Raw genomic sequence first — 17,529 nt, forward strand, 5'->3', positions numbered from 1 at the left:
TACTGGCCTGTCTCCTGGTATCTCCTCCATGCTCTGGACACTGCGCTGGGAGACACAGCAAACCTTCTTGCCACAGCACGAATGGACGTGCCATTTTGGATGAGCATCACTCCCTGAGCAGCTGTTGTGGGTTGTAGATGCTCCTCATGATGCCTCTAGTGGTGAGAACACTGGACAAATGCAAAAGTGTTCCAAAAATACGGTACAAAGGATGAAGACAGGGAAATGGTCTGTGGTCACACCTGCAGAACCATTCCTCTTTTGGAGGGATCTTGCTAATTGCCTCTCATTTCCACCTGTTGTCTGTTTAATTTCCACAACACCAAGTGAAACTGATTCACAATAAGCGTGGCTTCCTAACTGGACAGTCTGATATCCCAGAAATTTGACTGACTTTACATTGTGTTTTTTGAGTGTGCCCTAAGTTTTTGTGAGCAGTGTATAAACTGTATCCTAAATTGTAAAAAAAAAAATCCATATTATGTCGCCTACACAATGCACTCACTGACAGTCTCATTCACTTTCACTCATTCACTACTGAAACCACATCATTTTACATTTGTATTTGGTAAATGAATAACATTTTTAGCGACATAACATTGCAGACACCATTGTCTTTTGCTTCTAGAGAGTTGTGCAGTCGAATAGCCCTCGGGACAAAGACAAAAGGGGGTTTACTATCGCTAGATTTTGAGTCCAAAGCTAGGTTAGAAGTACCAAGGTGTTCTACCGTACTAGAAATGGATTCTACAGAAAATTGACTCAGGGGACATGAAACGAAAAGAACAACATGCAAACTCTACACAGAAAGGTCCCACATGGCCTGGGATATCGAACCCAGGAACGTCTTGCTGTGAGGTGACAGCTAGACATTCAGTCACTCTTGAAGCCCCTTGTACAAAAACCATGATGCTGATAGAAAAGGGTGAAGGGAATACCTTTATGTCCAAGAAGACACACAAACTGCAGTTGGTTAGACGGTTGGTTATCCAAGAACCAAGCTTTTCCTGCAACAGTTGACAATGGCGACTCGTGACCAATGGCAATGTTCTTCCAACCAGACTCCGTGACCGGGAAGGGGCAAGGGAGAAAGGTGGTGTAAGAGTGGGGGGGGGAATTACGGCTGAGTACAACCTGGAAACATAGCAGGACCGGCTTTACATCTTTTTCTCTCAGACACGGACAGTGGTTAACTCAAGTTTTTAGTTTGACCTGATAGAGCTTATAGACGCCCATAACACTAAAGGAAGAACATGAGGCAGCACGATGTAAGCTAGGAAAAGAATGTGTGTCCTGTCTTGTTTGAAGCAGCGCTGTCCTTGCGCCAGGTGGAAGATCTGGCCCAAAAAGTGTTGAATGCGCAGGAGAGATTGCATGCCCTCAGTGGTTAGTCTTAGTGCTTAGCGTTCTCTTGCCTCTCAGCAGGAAGTTCAATTTAGGTGTTTTTGTGTGGAGTTTACATCCTCTGTCTGTGTCTGGACAGATTTTTTTGGGGTGCTTTGGTCTCTGCTTTGGTCTCTTCCATCAACGTAAAAGATGCACAGGAGGACAATCCTCTAACTTGGTGATTCTGAACATGAGCATGGCTGTCCACTGCTCCTGCCATGTTCCAGGGGCAGATGGATGGGTTAAATGGTTAATTATTGTAAAGGGACAATAACGTACAGCTTCGATCTGTGGCTCCAATGCATTATCTGAATTACAGTTCACAAACAGTTGTAAAAGTTCGGAATATCCATAAATCTTCACTTCGTTGTCTTCTTCTGGACCTCGATCCCTTCTCTGTGCATGTCCAAATCTAGAATCAATCGGCCTCAGACCCTTGTTCTTCTGCATAGTCCTCACTTCCCTCTGCATACTTGCTGTTTTTCATCTCCTCATACAACATTCATGTGCAACTTGTTGAGTCCAGTCTGAGCATATGAAGTATCTTCAAAAACACAAATTTCAACAAAAGGACTCTTGTGATACATTCCTTGTGCTGGATAAAGTATTCTCATGCTACAATTTGCATGTTCTTTTTTCACTCTATACTTGTTGAGGTGTTGAGATAAAATGTGCACAAGAGGGAACAAGAGACTATCCCAAACAGGAATGGTTTCAGAGGTGGAGCCTGCTGAGCTTCCGAGAGACAGTTTCCTAGTTGCATTTGACTGGGCTCGATATAACTATTGTCAGCCTGAGGTGATACTGAACCCTGCAGAGGTGGCACAGTCCAGGATGACAACTCAATAAGTGCCATCACCAAAAGATTTGTTTCCAGCATATTCTGAAGAGCATGAAGAATAATTCAGGATATGGGCACAACTCTACATTTAAACCTCCACAATCATCAACAGGTTTGTTATCTGCTAAGTTATGATGGGAAAAGCAGCGGCTCTACTCCAAGCTCCTCTTAGTTGACTGAAGAAACTCCTTTCAGCCGCCTATATCTGTGATCTTGTCCTTTGGGTCATTACCCAGATCTTATGACGACAGGTGAGGGTAGAACATACTGTAGATCGATCAGTAAATCAGCTCCCTCTTCACCACAACAGTCACCGATCACTGCCGATGTTGCACTGATCTGTCTATCGATCTCACGCTCCATCCGTCCCTCACTCGTGAACACGACACTGAGATACTTGAACTCCTCCACTTGAGGCAAGGCCTCTCCACCGATCTGGAGAGGGGAAGCCACCCATGGCCTCGGATTTGGAGGTGCTGATACTCATCCCACTTCACACTCGGCTGCAAACCGCCCCAGGGCAGCTGAAGGTCCTGGTTTGATGAAGCCAACAGAACAACATCTGAGAAATAAAAATATGGACTGTTTTGCTTAGTCGACTGCCTCTGTGATTTAGTTCTGGATGAGGCTAAGCTGTAGTTTTGTGTTGACTCTTCATGTCCTGGTTTTAACACCTCACCATCTTTATACTACTATATTTGATTTATTAGTAATGAAATAAAACAACTTTACTAAAATGACCCTACAATTTTTTTTTCTTTATTAATTTACTAATCAGTAAAAAAGGGTGATGTTCAAACGTGTGGTTTATGGCAAATTCAGCTTCAGCTTCAGCTTCATAACCATGTGGTGTCTACAAAGACAAACCTTTGGAATTATCTTGGATTATTGAGACATTTTAGACAAATGTACAGGACTACGTATAGTAGTGAAAGAAACAGAATGCCATTGTGTGTATATGATAAATAGCTATAATATATAAAATATATGAACAATTTTTTGGTGAAAATACAGAACTGTTCTTCTCCACAAATGTAATTTCAAGTTGCATTGGCCTTTCCTGGACAGAAAGTCTCAACAACTGTTCCAACCTTAGAATGGCAGATATAGGCTTATTTCAATGGGAGAGGCTCATGTGAGGTGGACATTCTTTTAATTTGTGGCTCACTGTGAGGCCTTAAGTTGAGAAAGTACTGACATGTTATACATTTCCTGAATCCTCAGAGTCTAGAGAGTTGCCAAGTATCAAACATTTGTCTCTGTGATGTTCCTCGAAGAAACAGAGTTAAACATAGTAAAACTGTTTTTGTGAAAATGGTGAAAAAACTTCCTCAGGTTTGTGTTTGAGGAGCTTTGGTTACCACGGTAATAGTCACAGAGTAGTACATTTGGGCTCAAATGAAACATGAAAATGTCTTCTTTACAATGATACCAAATACAATGTGTAAATCAGTATCGAATGGGCTGGAAATGGCCTAAACCAAAATATGGACCAGTGTCAAAAACGACTTTTTTGACAAGGGGGTGGTTCACTTCAACAGCTGAAAACTATGATAAAGCTATAACTCTGAAAAGGCTATCATACAAAAATATAAACCTCAGACATGGACCTACTTAAAAATCAATGATAGCCTTTGCCACCTTTTCGGTACCGATATTTGGTCTGGCCCATGGACTAATAGAGATGGCAGAGCCGCGGTCTGTGGCAGAACTGAGCCAGGACTAAACAGGACTTACACCGGTTGTAAGACCCAGAGCTAAACTAAACCAGTTATAAACCAATTATAAACCAGTTATAAACCAATTATAAACCAGTTATAAGCCAGTTATAAACCAGGACTGAATAAGAAACTTGAGTTTTTAGGCAAATTGAAAAGCAAAACAAAGCAGTGACAACAAGGGAGACTCTTTACCTTTAGACCCAGGTGTTTACAAGCAGCTGCAGGGAGGGGAATATCAAAGACTGGTCGTGGGAAAGTGAGTGCTCACTCTGTATTGGACATTTGTTGGTACAGTTTTGGTAAATTATTAGTGGCAGAGTGAGCGCTCTCACTGTGTAAAGATCTTTGACGTGCAAAGTGCTTTCGCTTCGTCAAAGCGCCGTGTGTTTAGAAAAGTTTATCCGAGTTTAACGGTGCCTGATGTGGATCTGTCTCTGCAGCTCCGGAGGTAATAATGTCCTTCTCTCTTTGTATCACTGCTGAAGTGGAAACTGTGCTGAAAACACAAAGCTACAGGCGACGCTGCTGCGGCCTGTGGAGCCTCTGTTGTGCTGTTTTAGGACATTTTCCTGAATAATGCTTTTCATACACGTTATTTGAATTGAATTAAAATAACCTAGATATTGGAAAAAGTTTGTTTCATAGATTTTTCTTCAGTGTGTGAACGCCATATGCGCATTGTGTTCAGCGTCCTGATTGGCTCGTCGCAGAATGACTCCCATGAAAACAAATCAAACTCTCTAACAGGGGCAAAGACATCAACGACTTGTTTCTAAAAAGACAAGCCTTCTGGATTCGTACACTCGATACACAAAGCCCAAAAGGTCTCAATGAACAGTTCTATCTACGACCTTTCCTTTGACCTGTACTCCTATGTTCACTCTCATACTACAGTGCCTGAGAACATGTTTACACCACACCTTCACTGCAGTAGTGTAGTCATGGTTGTAAATGTCCTGCCCTGGGGTATCTCTGAATGTTTGTAAAGCCTTTGTTTATATTGGTCTGTACACATGTCCAATATGCAAATATTTTTTTGCAGTTTATTTGCACTATGTTGTGGTTGCACTGGTCTGGCTGCTTTCCTATGTGCCTCTTCTCTATGTATGTGTTTTTTGTGTCGATCGATGTAAACATGTATTTCTAAGATCCATCCTATGACAATGTTGGGTCATGTGACCTCCGATCACATGACACAATCATCCCATGTACAAATACAGGTGTGTCAGACTTGTTTTTTTTAAGTCTGATGAAGGGCTAAGACCCGAAACGTTACTGCCGGTGAGAGCAATACAATAATTGGTGAGTTTACAGTTGCAGAGCTACTGTTTATTGGAATTGTGGATGTGCGTGTCTTCCCTCCTAAACTAGTCGCAGAGTGAGCCATCCTCTCGCTGCAGAGAAGATCTCCCACACGCCGCCAGAGTCACAAACACATGGGCGAGTCCGACTCCGCATTTTACAGGACTTTCTCTGCACTTTTCCGCAGAAATAAACACTCTAGCATGTGGGGCTTGCCTCAGCTAAACGCTCGTCTTCTGAAGCCTGAAACTGATGAAACTTTGGTCATAGCTACGATTGTCTCTAAGTTTACCATACATCATGGGGGGGTCACAGAGCGCATACAGAGGGCCATGAGGAAACACAACGTAAACATTCCAGTCAAGCCACACACAAACTCGGACAGTTACTGGCTACACCAAAGACACCATCCACAAAGACCACAAATGCGACGTCATCTACGAAATACCATGTCTATCACGTAATAAAACATATGTGGGGGAGACATCGGAACTATTCAGCACAAGCAAGAAAGAACACCAGAAAGAATGTGAAAAGGAGAAAAGAACAAGCACTGCAAGAAAATCTCAAATCAGCCATAACGGATCATGAACTGGGACAAAGCCAGGGTCATCCGTGCACAAGTAACAAGCATCGCCATCAAGATCAGGAAACATGCATCAACATCTATGACGCGGGACAATGGAGAGTACACCTTATCCCACAGCTGGGAGGCCGTCCTGGAGAAGGCATCAGCCAGCAGGGGGCGTAAGTTCTTCCTACTGACTGACAAACCCGTGTCAGCTGCCTACGGTACGTCATTTTCACCACCAGGTGTCGCTTCTCAGGAAGTGATCAAAACTAGTCAAGCAGATAAACAAACCTTCTGTATTACTAAAAGCACGATCTATAATAGTTCAACGAAGATGACAGTGTGAATCTTTTGCAAAGATACCAGTGCACAGGCCTTGAAAATCTGCATTGACTTAGTGGACTGAGAGCTAATATTTTCAAGGTCTTTTTTCAAGGTTCAGCATCGAGGACATATCTGTGCCTTTAAAGTCTCGATGTTCACATTCTTCAAAGAGTCTATGAAGATTTTGAAAGGCATTATCTGGTTCTGAGCCAGCACAGTGACAGAGGCGGGACTGTCGAGCTGCACAGCGGATCTAACCCCTTCTCCGGATCAAAGCCCAGACTTTGCTCCTGCTCAACTAGAGAATGATCCACATGTAAGGAGTGTATGTAGCATGTGCTGTTAGCTTTTTATAAAAGTTACTGCAATCACAGTTCCACCTGGGTTTCTTTAAGCTGCATGCTCATGCTCAACATCACCCACATACACACTCCAAAAAGACGTTGTGATATTGGTACAGGAAGAGCATGTACCAATACCAGATAAGCAAAGAAAGCAATGCAGCTATAGTTGGTGGAGTGTTTAGTTCCACTGGCACTATACTTGATTGGGGAAAGCCAGTGGGGTTTGGGGAGTGAGAGAAATGTACCTTTTGATCCCGTTTGAATATCTTTGTGTGTGTTGCAGCTTGAGACATGAATGTCAGCATTTTTTTTGCCCGATTAAACATTGATATTGTCTTATTTTTTTGTGAACTTCACGATGAAAGAGGCATTTCAAGGGTTAACATCCACACACTGAATGAATATTTCGACTTTTGGAGAGGATAATAAGCAGACTGTGCCATCGATGGCCTAGTGGTTAAGACCACTGCACAAAGGGCAGAGCACTGTTCTGTCGTCAGGGTCATGGGTTCGAGCCTTGGCTCCAACAGATTGCTGAGAATCTCTGTCTCTCCTCTTTGCCCTCTTTCACCATGTGAAGTCCAGAATGGATAGGGTGGAAAGATATCGAATAGAAAAAAGAAGAAGCAGAAAAATGTACATGGATGGTGACTTAATAGCCATTTTTTCACAAATGATACAAACTTTGAGGATCACAAACTGGTTTTAGCGATAAGATCTGACAACCCAAAGTGTGAGGCTCATTCTGCTTCCTTTTATTTTTTATTGACCTTTATTTAACCAGGATAGTCCCACTGAGATTAAGAATCTCTTTTTCAGGGGAGTCCTGGCCCCAGAGGGGAATCTATTGCACATGTTTTTAGTGGTAGGGGAAACCGGAGTGCCCGGAGGAAACCTACGCAGACACGGGGAGAACATGCAAACTCCACACAGAAAGGCCCCGTCCAGGTGGGAATCGAACCCGGGACCTTCTAGCTGTGAGGCATGAGCGCTAACCGCTGCGCCACCGTGCTGTCCTTATCGTGCTCATGTACCTGCAGCGGCGCCCGTAGACTGATCTCTTCTGCGTAGTAACACAACACACTCCAGGGGGCGTTGAGGAGCACAAAGTTCAGGCGTGCCTTCTGCTCTTCCACTTCCCTCTGAGCACAGATGAAGGAGAACACTCACTCGTTCATGTTTATATCAACCAAAAGTCTGCTGAAATAATGACTGACCTTTTCTGTTACCAGCCCCGAGGCCTCCAGCTGGCTCAGAAACGTGTCCCTCCACTTACTGTGCATGACACTTCCTGTACTAGACTCCTCTTTCGGCGCGTCCAAAGGCTCCTCCCACACCAGGACAAAATCTGACCAACATGAATAAAGATACCAGTGAAATCAAGCCAATACATCTCTCTAACAGCAGGCTCGGCTGCTCTGGCTCATGTCGCTCTGTCTGTGTTAAACATGACCATGAAGTCTGAAGTCTTTAAGTCTTCAACTAAACCGAGGAGATCTACTCGTGTAAAGTCACATTCACAGACACACAGGCGACTCAAATACCTGTTGTTTTTTTTAAAGGGTAAGAAACCCATAACCGGAGCTATAATTAAGTAAGTATAGAGCTTTTTTTTAATCTGTCTTATTCTCCAGTGAACAAAAAATAGTCCGAACAATAGTAGGGATAGGGCTTAGTTGTGAGTCTTGCCCGGATACCTCCTCAGTGTTTCAGAAGGAGACATTTGTTGGTCTCAAATGTCTCTAACTCATAAGCTAATTGTCTGTTTGCTTTCTAAAAGCTGTTTAAAACAAAAAAGGCGCTGTACCAACAGAGAGGAAGGTTGCTGCTTGTTTTCATTGTTTACCGATAAACAACAAACTCGGAAAATGACAATATCGTTAAAAAGTGCATTTATTTCTGTTATTCAACTCACACTGTGAAACTAATATATGATAGACTCATTGCATTCAAAGTGAGGTATATATTCACCTTATTCTGGAGGCTCGCGTGGGCGCCGCCATGAATTGTGCCCGCCCCTTTTCTCCTATGTGTTAACATGGGACTGGAGAAGTCCAACTAAAATCAGTCACTACACGAAAACAAAGCCGTTTTTCGGCCGTGCTGAGAAACGGTGCAGTGTCGACATATTGGTGCAAATGAACATTGGACATTTTACACAAATCAATCGACTAAACATCAGATTTGGGCGGAGAATATTTTCCCTCCGTCTCCGTTAAAATGAACGGGCTTGGCGCTCGACCAGAAGTGCCGAGACAACGCAAAAGAGGCAAAAGTGGGCGGGGCGGAATAAGGTGAATAGCCTTTATTTGTTATAATTAGGCCCGAGCGCCATCAGGGCTGGCGAAGGGCCTCTTGTAATCGCGTAGAGTGCGCGGAGCGAAGCGGAGCGCACTCCCCTAAAGTGCGCGGAGCGCACAAAACGAGCGCGAAGCGCTCGCCTCCTATCAAACATGCACTAACGCACTCCTCTTGACGTGCACGTTCCGTGCACGTGCACATGTATCAGAAAACAAACATTGTAATTGGACAGTGCGCGGAGCGAAGCGGAGCGCACTCACCCAAAGTGCGCGGAGCGCACAGAAAAAATGAGCGCGAAGCGCTCCCCTCCTCTCAAACACTCACTAATGCACTCCTCTTGTCGTGCACGTCCCGTGCACATACATATATAATGCAAAAATCAACATTGTAATTGTACAGAGCCCATAAAAGTCAATGGGCGACAGGTCACTGACGGGCACGAAGTGTCCGTCAGTGACCCAGGACCTCTACCATGAGGTAGGAATGCGCGAGCACTTTCCGAAAATATATAGTTTATGGTACCCGCGTAAGCGGAAACACTGTTTTCGTGTGAGAATATTATTCTTTCTTTCTTTCTTTCTTTCTTTCTTTCTTTCTTTCTTTCGCGCCGTCGCGATTTTCACCCAGTGAACATCGACGAAAAGTCCCAGATTTTGGCCCAAAATTCAAACCCGATCCGACGAAACTTTTGACTATTTCCAAATTTTTAATTTCAAAATAATGGCGCGTTAGCGCCACCTCCGTTTTTTTTTAACATTGCGAGATAGGACGCGGGCAAAAATGAAGTTTGTCGTAGAATCCTGAAAATCGGTACAGACGTGCATCATGACAAGTTGAGCAAAAAATACTATTACGGCAACGCCGTCGGCCATATTGGATGTCGGCCATTTTGGATGAAAGCCCGCGAAGCGGGAATCTGCCTCTATTTTTCACTTCGTACAAAATCTATCTCCTCCTAGAGCGTTTATCGGAACAAGCTTATTTTGGGTGGAAAATAATCTTGAGAAGTAGAACTTTAAAAGTTATCCAAATTATTTTTCTAACTTTTACGGTTTTTATGCGGCGAAGCCGCAAACTGGACGAAGTATTTTGCGATTTTACGCAAACAATAAATGGCTCCCATTTGCACATATGAAGCCTGATTTCGTTCAAATTTTGGCCCAAAATTCAAACCCGATCCGACGAAACTTTTGACTATTTCCAAATATTTAATTTCAAAATAATGGCGCGTTAGCGCCACCTCAGTTTTTTTTTTGTATTGCAGGATAGGACACGGGCAAAAATTAAGTTTGTCGTAGAATCCTAAAAATCGGTACAGACGTGCATCATGACAAGTTGAGCAAAAAATATTATTACGGCAAGGCCGTCGGCCATATTGGATGTCGGCCATTTTGGATGAAAGCCCGCGAAGCGGGAATACTCATCTATTTTTCACTTCGCACAAAATCTATCTCCTCCTAGACCGTTTATAGGAACAAGCTAATTTTGGGTGGAAAATAATCTTGAGAAGTAGAACTTTAAAAGTTATCCAAATTATTTTTGTAACTTTAACGTTTTTTATGCGGCGAAGCCGCAAACTGGACGAAGTATTTTGCAATTTTTCGCAAACAATAAATGGCTCCCATTCGCACATATGAAGCCCGATTTTGATCATTTTTTTGTCAGGTGTTAAAGTCACAGTCCTAAACACTCTCATCAGGCAAAATTCTAATTTGGCGCGATAGCGCCCCCTATAGGAATTATATGGTGAGTACAAATTTTTGTTTCACGAAAATTAATATAATTTGGCACAAAATTCTATTTGGTCGCTCCGATCAGAAAAGTCAATCACACCTATGCCATATTTTTCATGGTGTTGCCGTAGCGATGACCAGAATGTCCCAATTTATTGTGATGGAAAAATGTTAAACTCCATAATTCAGCAACATGTGCTTTTTCTATCTCCTCCGAGGAAAACCTGGTGAAGAAGATCTAGAGAAGTGAGGAACCAAAGGTTATCCAAAGTACTTGGACAAACTAAAAGTATTTTCAACCTTTAGTAAAATTTAAAAATATGCTTCAATTTGCAGATATAGCGTGATACAAATTCATACACCACGCTCCAAATTATTATGCAAATTGTATTTCAGTATCAAAAAGGTAAAAAAAAAAAGTTTCAATGAAACTCATGGATGCTTTTGTGTCTCAGTTTGAATCACTGACATTAATCTCAGAGACCTGGGATGATAAGTTTTCAGGTTAAGCCCAGTTAAGGGAAAAACTACTGAAAAAGTTTGTTCCACTTTATTATGCAGATCATCATTTTCAAGCAATATGGGAAAGAAAAAGGGTCTTTCTGCTGATGAAAAGCGTGAAATAGTTTAATGCCTTGGTCTAGGTATGAAAACCTTCGATATTTCATGAAAGATGAAGCGCAATCATCGAACTGATAAGAGATTTGTGGATGATTCAGACACACACGGGTTTGTGCAGATTAAGGCAAAATGAGGACGGTTTCTGCCAGACAAACACATCAGATTAAGAGAACAGCAGCTACAAAGCAGCATACAGGTATTTGAAGCTGCTGGTGCCACTGGAGTCTCCCGAACATGAAGGTGTAGGACCCTCCAGAGGCTGCAGTTGTGCATAAACCTTCTATCCGGCCTCCCCTAAACTGTTCATTGAAGCTGAAGCAGAAACGGCTGCAGTGGCTCAGAAATACATGAGACTCATTTTCAAACAGTCTTGTTCACTGATGAGGCCGTGTAGCCCTGGATGGTCAGATGGATGGAGGAGTCTATGGTTGGTGAATGGCCACAATGTCCCAACAAGGCTGTGACGTCAGTAAGGAGGGGGCGGAGTCAGAATCATGGGGAGAGAGCTGGTCGGCCCCTTTAGGATCCCTGACGGTGTGAAAATGACCTCTTTCTGACTGACCACTTTCTTCTATGCTACAAAAAGAAGAGCTGTGTTTTCCCAAACAAGATCCTCTTCATGCATGACAACGCACCATGTCCTGCTGTAAAGAAAACCTCTGCATCACTGGCTGCTATGGGCAGAAAAGGAGAGAGACTCATGATGTGGACCCCCTCCTCGCCTGAACTCCACCCTATTGAGAACCTTTGGAGCCTCATCAAGAAAAACTTCTCTGAGGGTGGGAGGCAGTTTTCATCCAAATGGCAGCTCTGGGAGGTTATTCTAACATCCTGCAAAGAAATCCAAGCAGAAACTGTCCAAAAACTCACAAGTTTAATGGATTTAAGAATTTTGAAGCTGCTCAAAGAAGGTCCTATGTTAAAATCTAACTTGACCTATTGAGATGTTTTTGATTGAAATACAGAGCCTCTCGAAAGTATTCATACACCTTCAACTTTTGCACATTTTGTCATGTTTACAACCCTAAACATAAAGATTTTCATTTTTATTTTTTTACTGAACGTTCACACACAAGTAACCGACAACTGTGAAGTGAAAGCAAAATGATACATGATTGTTATTTTTTTTAAAAAAGAAAAGTGAAAAGTGGGGCTTGCATAAGTATTCATACAGCATGAATGAATACTTTGTGGAACCCCCTTTTACTATAATAACAGCACAAGTCTTTTGGGGTTTGACTCTAAAAGATTTGCACATGTAGAGACATTTTAGCTCATTCATCTTTACAAAACAACTCCAGCTCTGTCACATTAGAAGGAGAGCGTTTGTGAACTGCAGTTTTCAGACCTTTCCACAGATTTTCAATAGGATTTAGGTCAGGACTTTGACTGGGCCATTCTAACACATTAATATGTTTTTATTGAACCATTCCATTGTAGATTTATCTTTGTGTTTAGGGTCATTGTCCTGCTGAAGGTGAATCTCCGCCCCAGCCTCAGTTCTCTTGTGACTCCAGCAGGTTTTCCTCCATAATGTCTCTGTATTTGGCTCCATCCATCTTCCCAACTATTCTTACAATCTCCCCAGTCCCCGCTGAGGAAAAGCAGCCCCACAGCATGATGCTCCCCCCCGTATATTTGACACTGGGGATGGTGCACTCAGGACGATGAGCAGTGTCAGGTTTGCTCCATACATAACGTTTGTCTCATCTGACCAAAGCTCCTTCTTCCACATGGAGTTGTGTCCTCCATATGACTTCTACAAACTTCAAACAGGATTTTTTATGGCCTTTCAATAATGGCTTTCTTCTTCCACTCGTCCATGAAGGCCAGATTTGTGTAGATACGACTTATAGTTGTCCCATGTACAGATTCCCCCAGCTCAGCAGCAGCACTTCGCAGCTCCTCCAGAGTTATCATGGGGCACTTGGTTGTATTTCTGACCAGTGTCTCCTTGTTCAGTTTGTTAGTTTACGTGAACAGCCGTGTCTTGGTAAGTTGGCAGTGGTGCTTTACTCTTTCCATTTCTGAATGATGGATTGAACAGTTGCTCCGGGAGATGTTTAAATCTTGGGAAATCTTTGTATAACTTAATGCTGCTTTAAACTTCTCCACAGCTTTATCCCTGACCTCTCTGGTGCTCCTGGACCTTCATGATGTTGTTTAGTGACCAATACACTTCGACCACAGCTCTGAGGGCCTAAAAGAACAGCTGTAATTAAACTGAGAGTAGATTACACACAGGTGGCCTCTATTTAATGGTTAGGCCATGGTGTGAACATTCTGGAGTCATTAGGAATGTTTTAAAGGCAATTTAATGGACTCAGAAAATGCTGTATGATACTTATGCACGCCCCACTTTTCACTTTTCTATTTTATGAAAAATAACAGAATCATGTATCATTTCGCTTTCACTTCACAGTTGTCTGTTACTTGTGTGTGAACGTTCAGTAAAAAAAATCAAAATAAAATCTTTATGTTTAGGGTTGTAAACATGACAAAATGTGCAAAAGTCCAAGGTGTATGAATATTTACGAGAGGCACTGTAGGGCCATTTTTGGCTCAAAATTTGACTTTGTTTTACATAAACATGTCCCACCGACCCAAAAAATGATATAAACTGATAAATTTACTATCAGTGCATTTTTATGAAGTCAAACTAAAGATAGAACCCACATATATTTCAAAATGTTATTTTATGAGTGAAATATTAGAGAAACAAAATGGGGTCAAAAATGACCCCAGGTGACCACGAGTGTAACTATTTGTTCTCATTCAAATGTATGACAAAATTCAAAAATTGCATTAACACAAAAGTTTGACTATTTCCACTTGGAAACTGACCAGATAGTCTGAGTTATCCCCAGAATTCGATTTTTGATGTTTTATGACTGTTGTTTGTTCAGGATTTGGTGTTTTTTTTACATAAACAAGGCCTATACACTGAAAAAAAATAAACACATTTTTTTTGTATCAGGCCATTAGTCTGAAGCTACACTAACGATAGAACCCAAACTTGTTGAAAAAGGTTATTTTATGGCTGAGATATTAGAAAAACAAAATTGGGTCAAAAATGACCCAAGGTGACCACGGTGTAACTCTTTCTCATAACATTATATCACTTAATCAAAAAATGTAAAAAAAAATTACTGGTAAAAGTCATGGATGTTAACGCATATCCGAAAATTCAGACCATTTGATAAAACTATGACAGAGATACGCATCGACAAAGTGACCACGACACAAGGGTTAAATGATCCTCGACAAGTTAAAGACTTTCATTTGAGTTGACAATTTAGGAAATCAGAGAAAAATGTCATTTGCATAATAATTTGGAATGCGGTGTACACATTTTTCTCTGTATAATGTATAAATTAAGAGCAGAGATCTCAGTATTGTCAAAAAAGTTTGTTTTTTTTCTGACAAAAACTTTGTCAGATACCAAGAGGGCACATTAGCGCATTCCAAAAATCCTAAAACTAAGACCCTCGGGGAAAAAACTTAAAAAACAAACAGGCATAAAGGCAGTAGCAATACCGTAGATTTTGATTGAGGGAGACCAAAGGGGGCAGGGCGGTTGGCGAGGGCCGCTAATCGCCGCTTGCGGCTATATTTCTGATTATTATGGCTCAGCTTGTAAAAAACAAAACAAATGAAAAAAATCTCCGAAAATTAGAATATTTTGAAAATGGACTGTAAGCCATAAGCAATTATAACAAACAAAGGCTTGCCATATGTCACTTTGCATGTCATGAGTCTATATCATATATTAGTGTCACATTTAAAGTTGAATTACAGAAATAAATGAACTTTTGAACCATATTTACGTTTCCTGAGTTTCACCTGTAGTTTGGGCTTCACTCACCGACTCTTGTCCTTCCGTCACTGAACACATTCCGATCCAGGGGCAGCAGTGGAACATTCTGGAAAGCACACATAAGATTGTTCAGATTGCATTGGTTCGGTCATAAGTCTCACGCCTCAGGTTACCTCCATGTTAGAAGCTGGCTGTAGTCACAAAACTGCCCGCCGACTTCTACTCTAAGTCTTTGAACACTGCACTCATATCTCCATTAGCCACACTTTAATCTGTTGATTGCACTTCCTGTCGCTGCTTGCTTCCTGTTTCCTGTCAAACTCTGGAGCTCTGACTGCTGTGAGAGAGTGATACGTAAACAAAGCCAGCTGACTGCTAAGAGCACACACCACAGTCTTTAGAGTTACTCATTGAATGTGTCACTATGATGCAATGAACATGAACTGAACATTTGACATTACATTTTACTCAAGTAAGAGTACCTTCACTTTTAAATACTCTTACTCAAGAAGTGCAAAGTAGTGACCAAAATAATGACCCAACAAAGCTACTATGCTATGCTACTCGAGTATAAGTACTGAGGAACTGTTCTAGTGCAAAAGTCTGATTTACCATTCAGTCGTAATGTGAAAAAGAAAAGTATTCCCAAAGAATAAAGTACATGAAACACAAACTACATCTTTTTTTATGTGTCAAGTAACTTTACTCAAGTATAAGTAAAAAGTCTATAGCCGCAGCTGTTTGAAGTGCCATCAGTCAGACAGACAGGACTTTTCTCTTCGTGAGCCGTCAAATATTCCAAGAGAACAGTGGCCTACAGCTACATTTACTTTTATTAAAGTGTGTTAAGAACTTAAATGTTTATGAATTTGATTATTTTATTCTTTAGACCCGTGTGTGTTCTCAAGGCTGGCTTTGGATTAATTTAACCAGTGCTTCACTTTTTCCCTCTGTAATATTTCAGCGTTGAGAGAATTAATTGCAATTATTTTGCAGCCAAAGCCACGTTACAGCGAGGAAGGGCATCCTGCTGCCCCCGCCCGGTGTGCAGGAAACACCACAGACAGAGGGAGAGCCTAGAGGAAGACAGCCATAGGGTTTGCACCTGTGCAGACAAGTCCGTCTCCATCACCTCCACAACTTCATGTTAGATTTGGAGCTGTTATTGGAGTTCTTTCATTAGAAATAGTGTTTTCTTATTAAATGTAGGTGCATTGTTATTGATGACATGACACAATATTAAGAATGACCACAACAATCTATACATTAGCTACACTGTCGTATAAGCTGCAAGGTTCAAAGCGTGGGAAAAAAGCTTATAGTCTGGAAATTACGGCGCAAGTACTTGAGTAAATAACTGAATATTACTATTTTAGGTTCTAATATAATATATAGTCTCCAATCAGATCAAATGCATATAGAAATAAGCGGTCCGGAAACGCTCCCCTGAGGTACTCCCCTGATATGTTTTTTAAGGACATTTCTAACCTGATCGACTGGTTCCATGATGACGCTCCCATAGTCGGGCTGTGGGGGTTCCTCCACGCTGATAAGGGTGTCTTTGTCTTCTTTCATATTCACACTAAATGCTCTCAAATCCTGCTTCAGTAGTGCCGGTTTAGTTTGTTAGTACAGCAGCTCTGTTAAGTTCTCTATGTCATGATGAAAAACAAGAATAATAGTCCAAAAAAGTATTGCCATTCCTCTGAAACTTGATGAAAATCCAGTTCTGTGCTTCCAAATCCATTGTCCTTTTATTGTGGTATAGATCTATAAAGCTTTGCCATTGTCACCTTGACCTCCTCCGGTGGCTGCTCACTCTAAGAGCAGAGTCCCTCGCTGTCCCGTCACAGTGTGTGTGACTTGGGCGTGTTCCTAAGCAAACAGATCCTGCTGCAGATCCTGGAAATCTATTTGCGAACAAGATATAGATTTAAATAAACACCAGACTTTTTCTTTTCAAAAAGAAAGTCACAAATCTCGAGACATGCAAATAAAGCACTGTATGTAGAGAAAATAGTACATGATGCATTTGTAAAAATGGGCTGATAGTTTTCATCATTGTTTTCAAAGTAAAAATGACAGTTGGACTTACTTCCCCTTGTTTCGAGTGCAAAGCTATCATTTTAATGGGGGGGATGAAGTCATTAAGAGAACTCCTTATCTCATTAGCAGTGTTTCAGTCCACACACACATACAATACAGTCAATGGATACTTATTCCATTCACTAAGGACTCCAAAAAATGAAGCTTAATATTCCAGAATGTGAATGTTTCGTACAGATATTCATTCATTCGATCCTTTCTGTCGCGTGTGTATTAGCGCTGGGCAGTTTTTGTGGGGGTGTTAGATGCCACACCAGCATGTTGTCATTTGCCTTTAGGAAGGGAGAGGCGAGGGAGGGCTTATCAGTACATTATTAATACACACATATATGTAGTGTCATGATTAGGGAGAGGTTTTTATCGATATCAATGCCAGTAATCGTTCCTCTTATCGATCAGGTTCTCTATCGATTCTAAATAAATAGAAATAGAGTAAAGTGAGCTTGCTTCTTCCAGCGATTA

The 17,529-nt window shown here is 41.6% G+C and overlaps 1 protein-coding gene across 1 annotated transcript in view; it reads right to left on the reverse strand.

Moving 5' to 3' along the window:
• Positions 1–16,536, reverse strand: part of ano7 (anoctamin 7) — a gene marked incomplete at both ends in the record, with an annotated part of 38,492 nt that extends 21,956 nt beyond the window's left edge. The window contains 4 exons of the mRNA XM_079569671.1: positions 7,524–7,631; positions 7,707–7,837; positions 15,010–15,067; positions 16,450–16,536. Coding sequence (XP_079425797.1) covers positions 7,524–7,631; positions 7,707–7,837; positions 15,010–15,067; positions 16,450–16,536 — 384 coding nt within the window. The remainder of the gene's footprint in view (positions 1–7,523; positions 7,632–7,706; positions 7,838–15,009; positions 15,068–16,449) is intronic.
• Between the last annotated feature and the right edge of the window lie 993 nt (positions 16,537–17,529).

This window comes from Gobius niger (genome assembly GCF_951799975.1).
Source record: "Gobius niger genome assembly, chromosome: 1".
Lineage (NCBI taxonomy): Eukaryota > Metazoa > Chordata > Actinopteri > Gobiiformes > Gobiidae > Gobius > Gobius niger.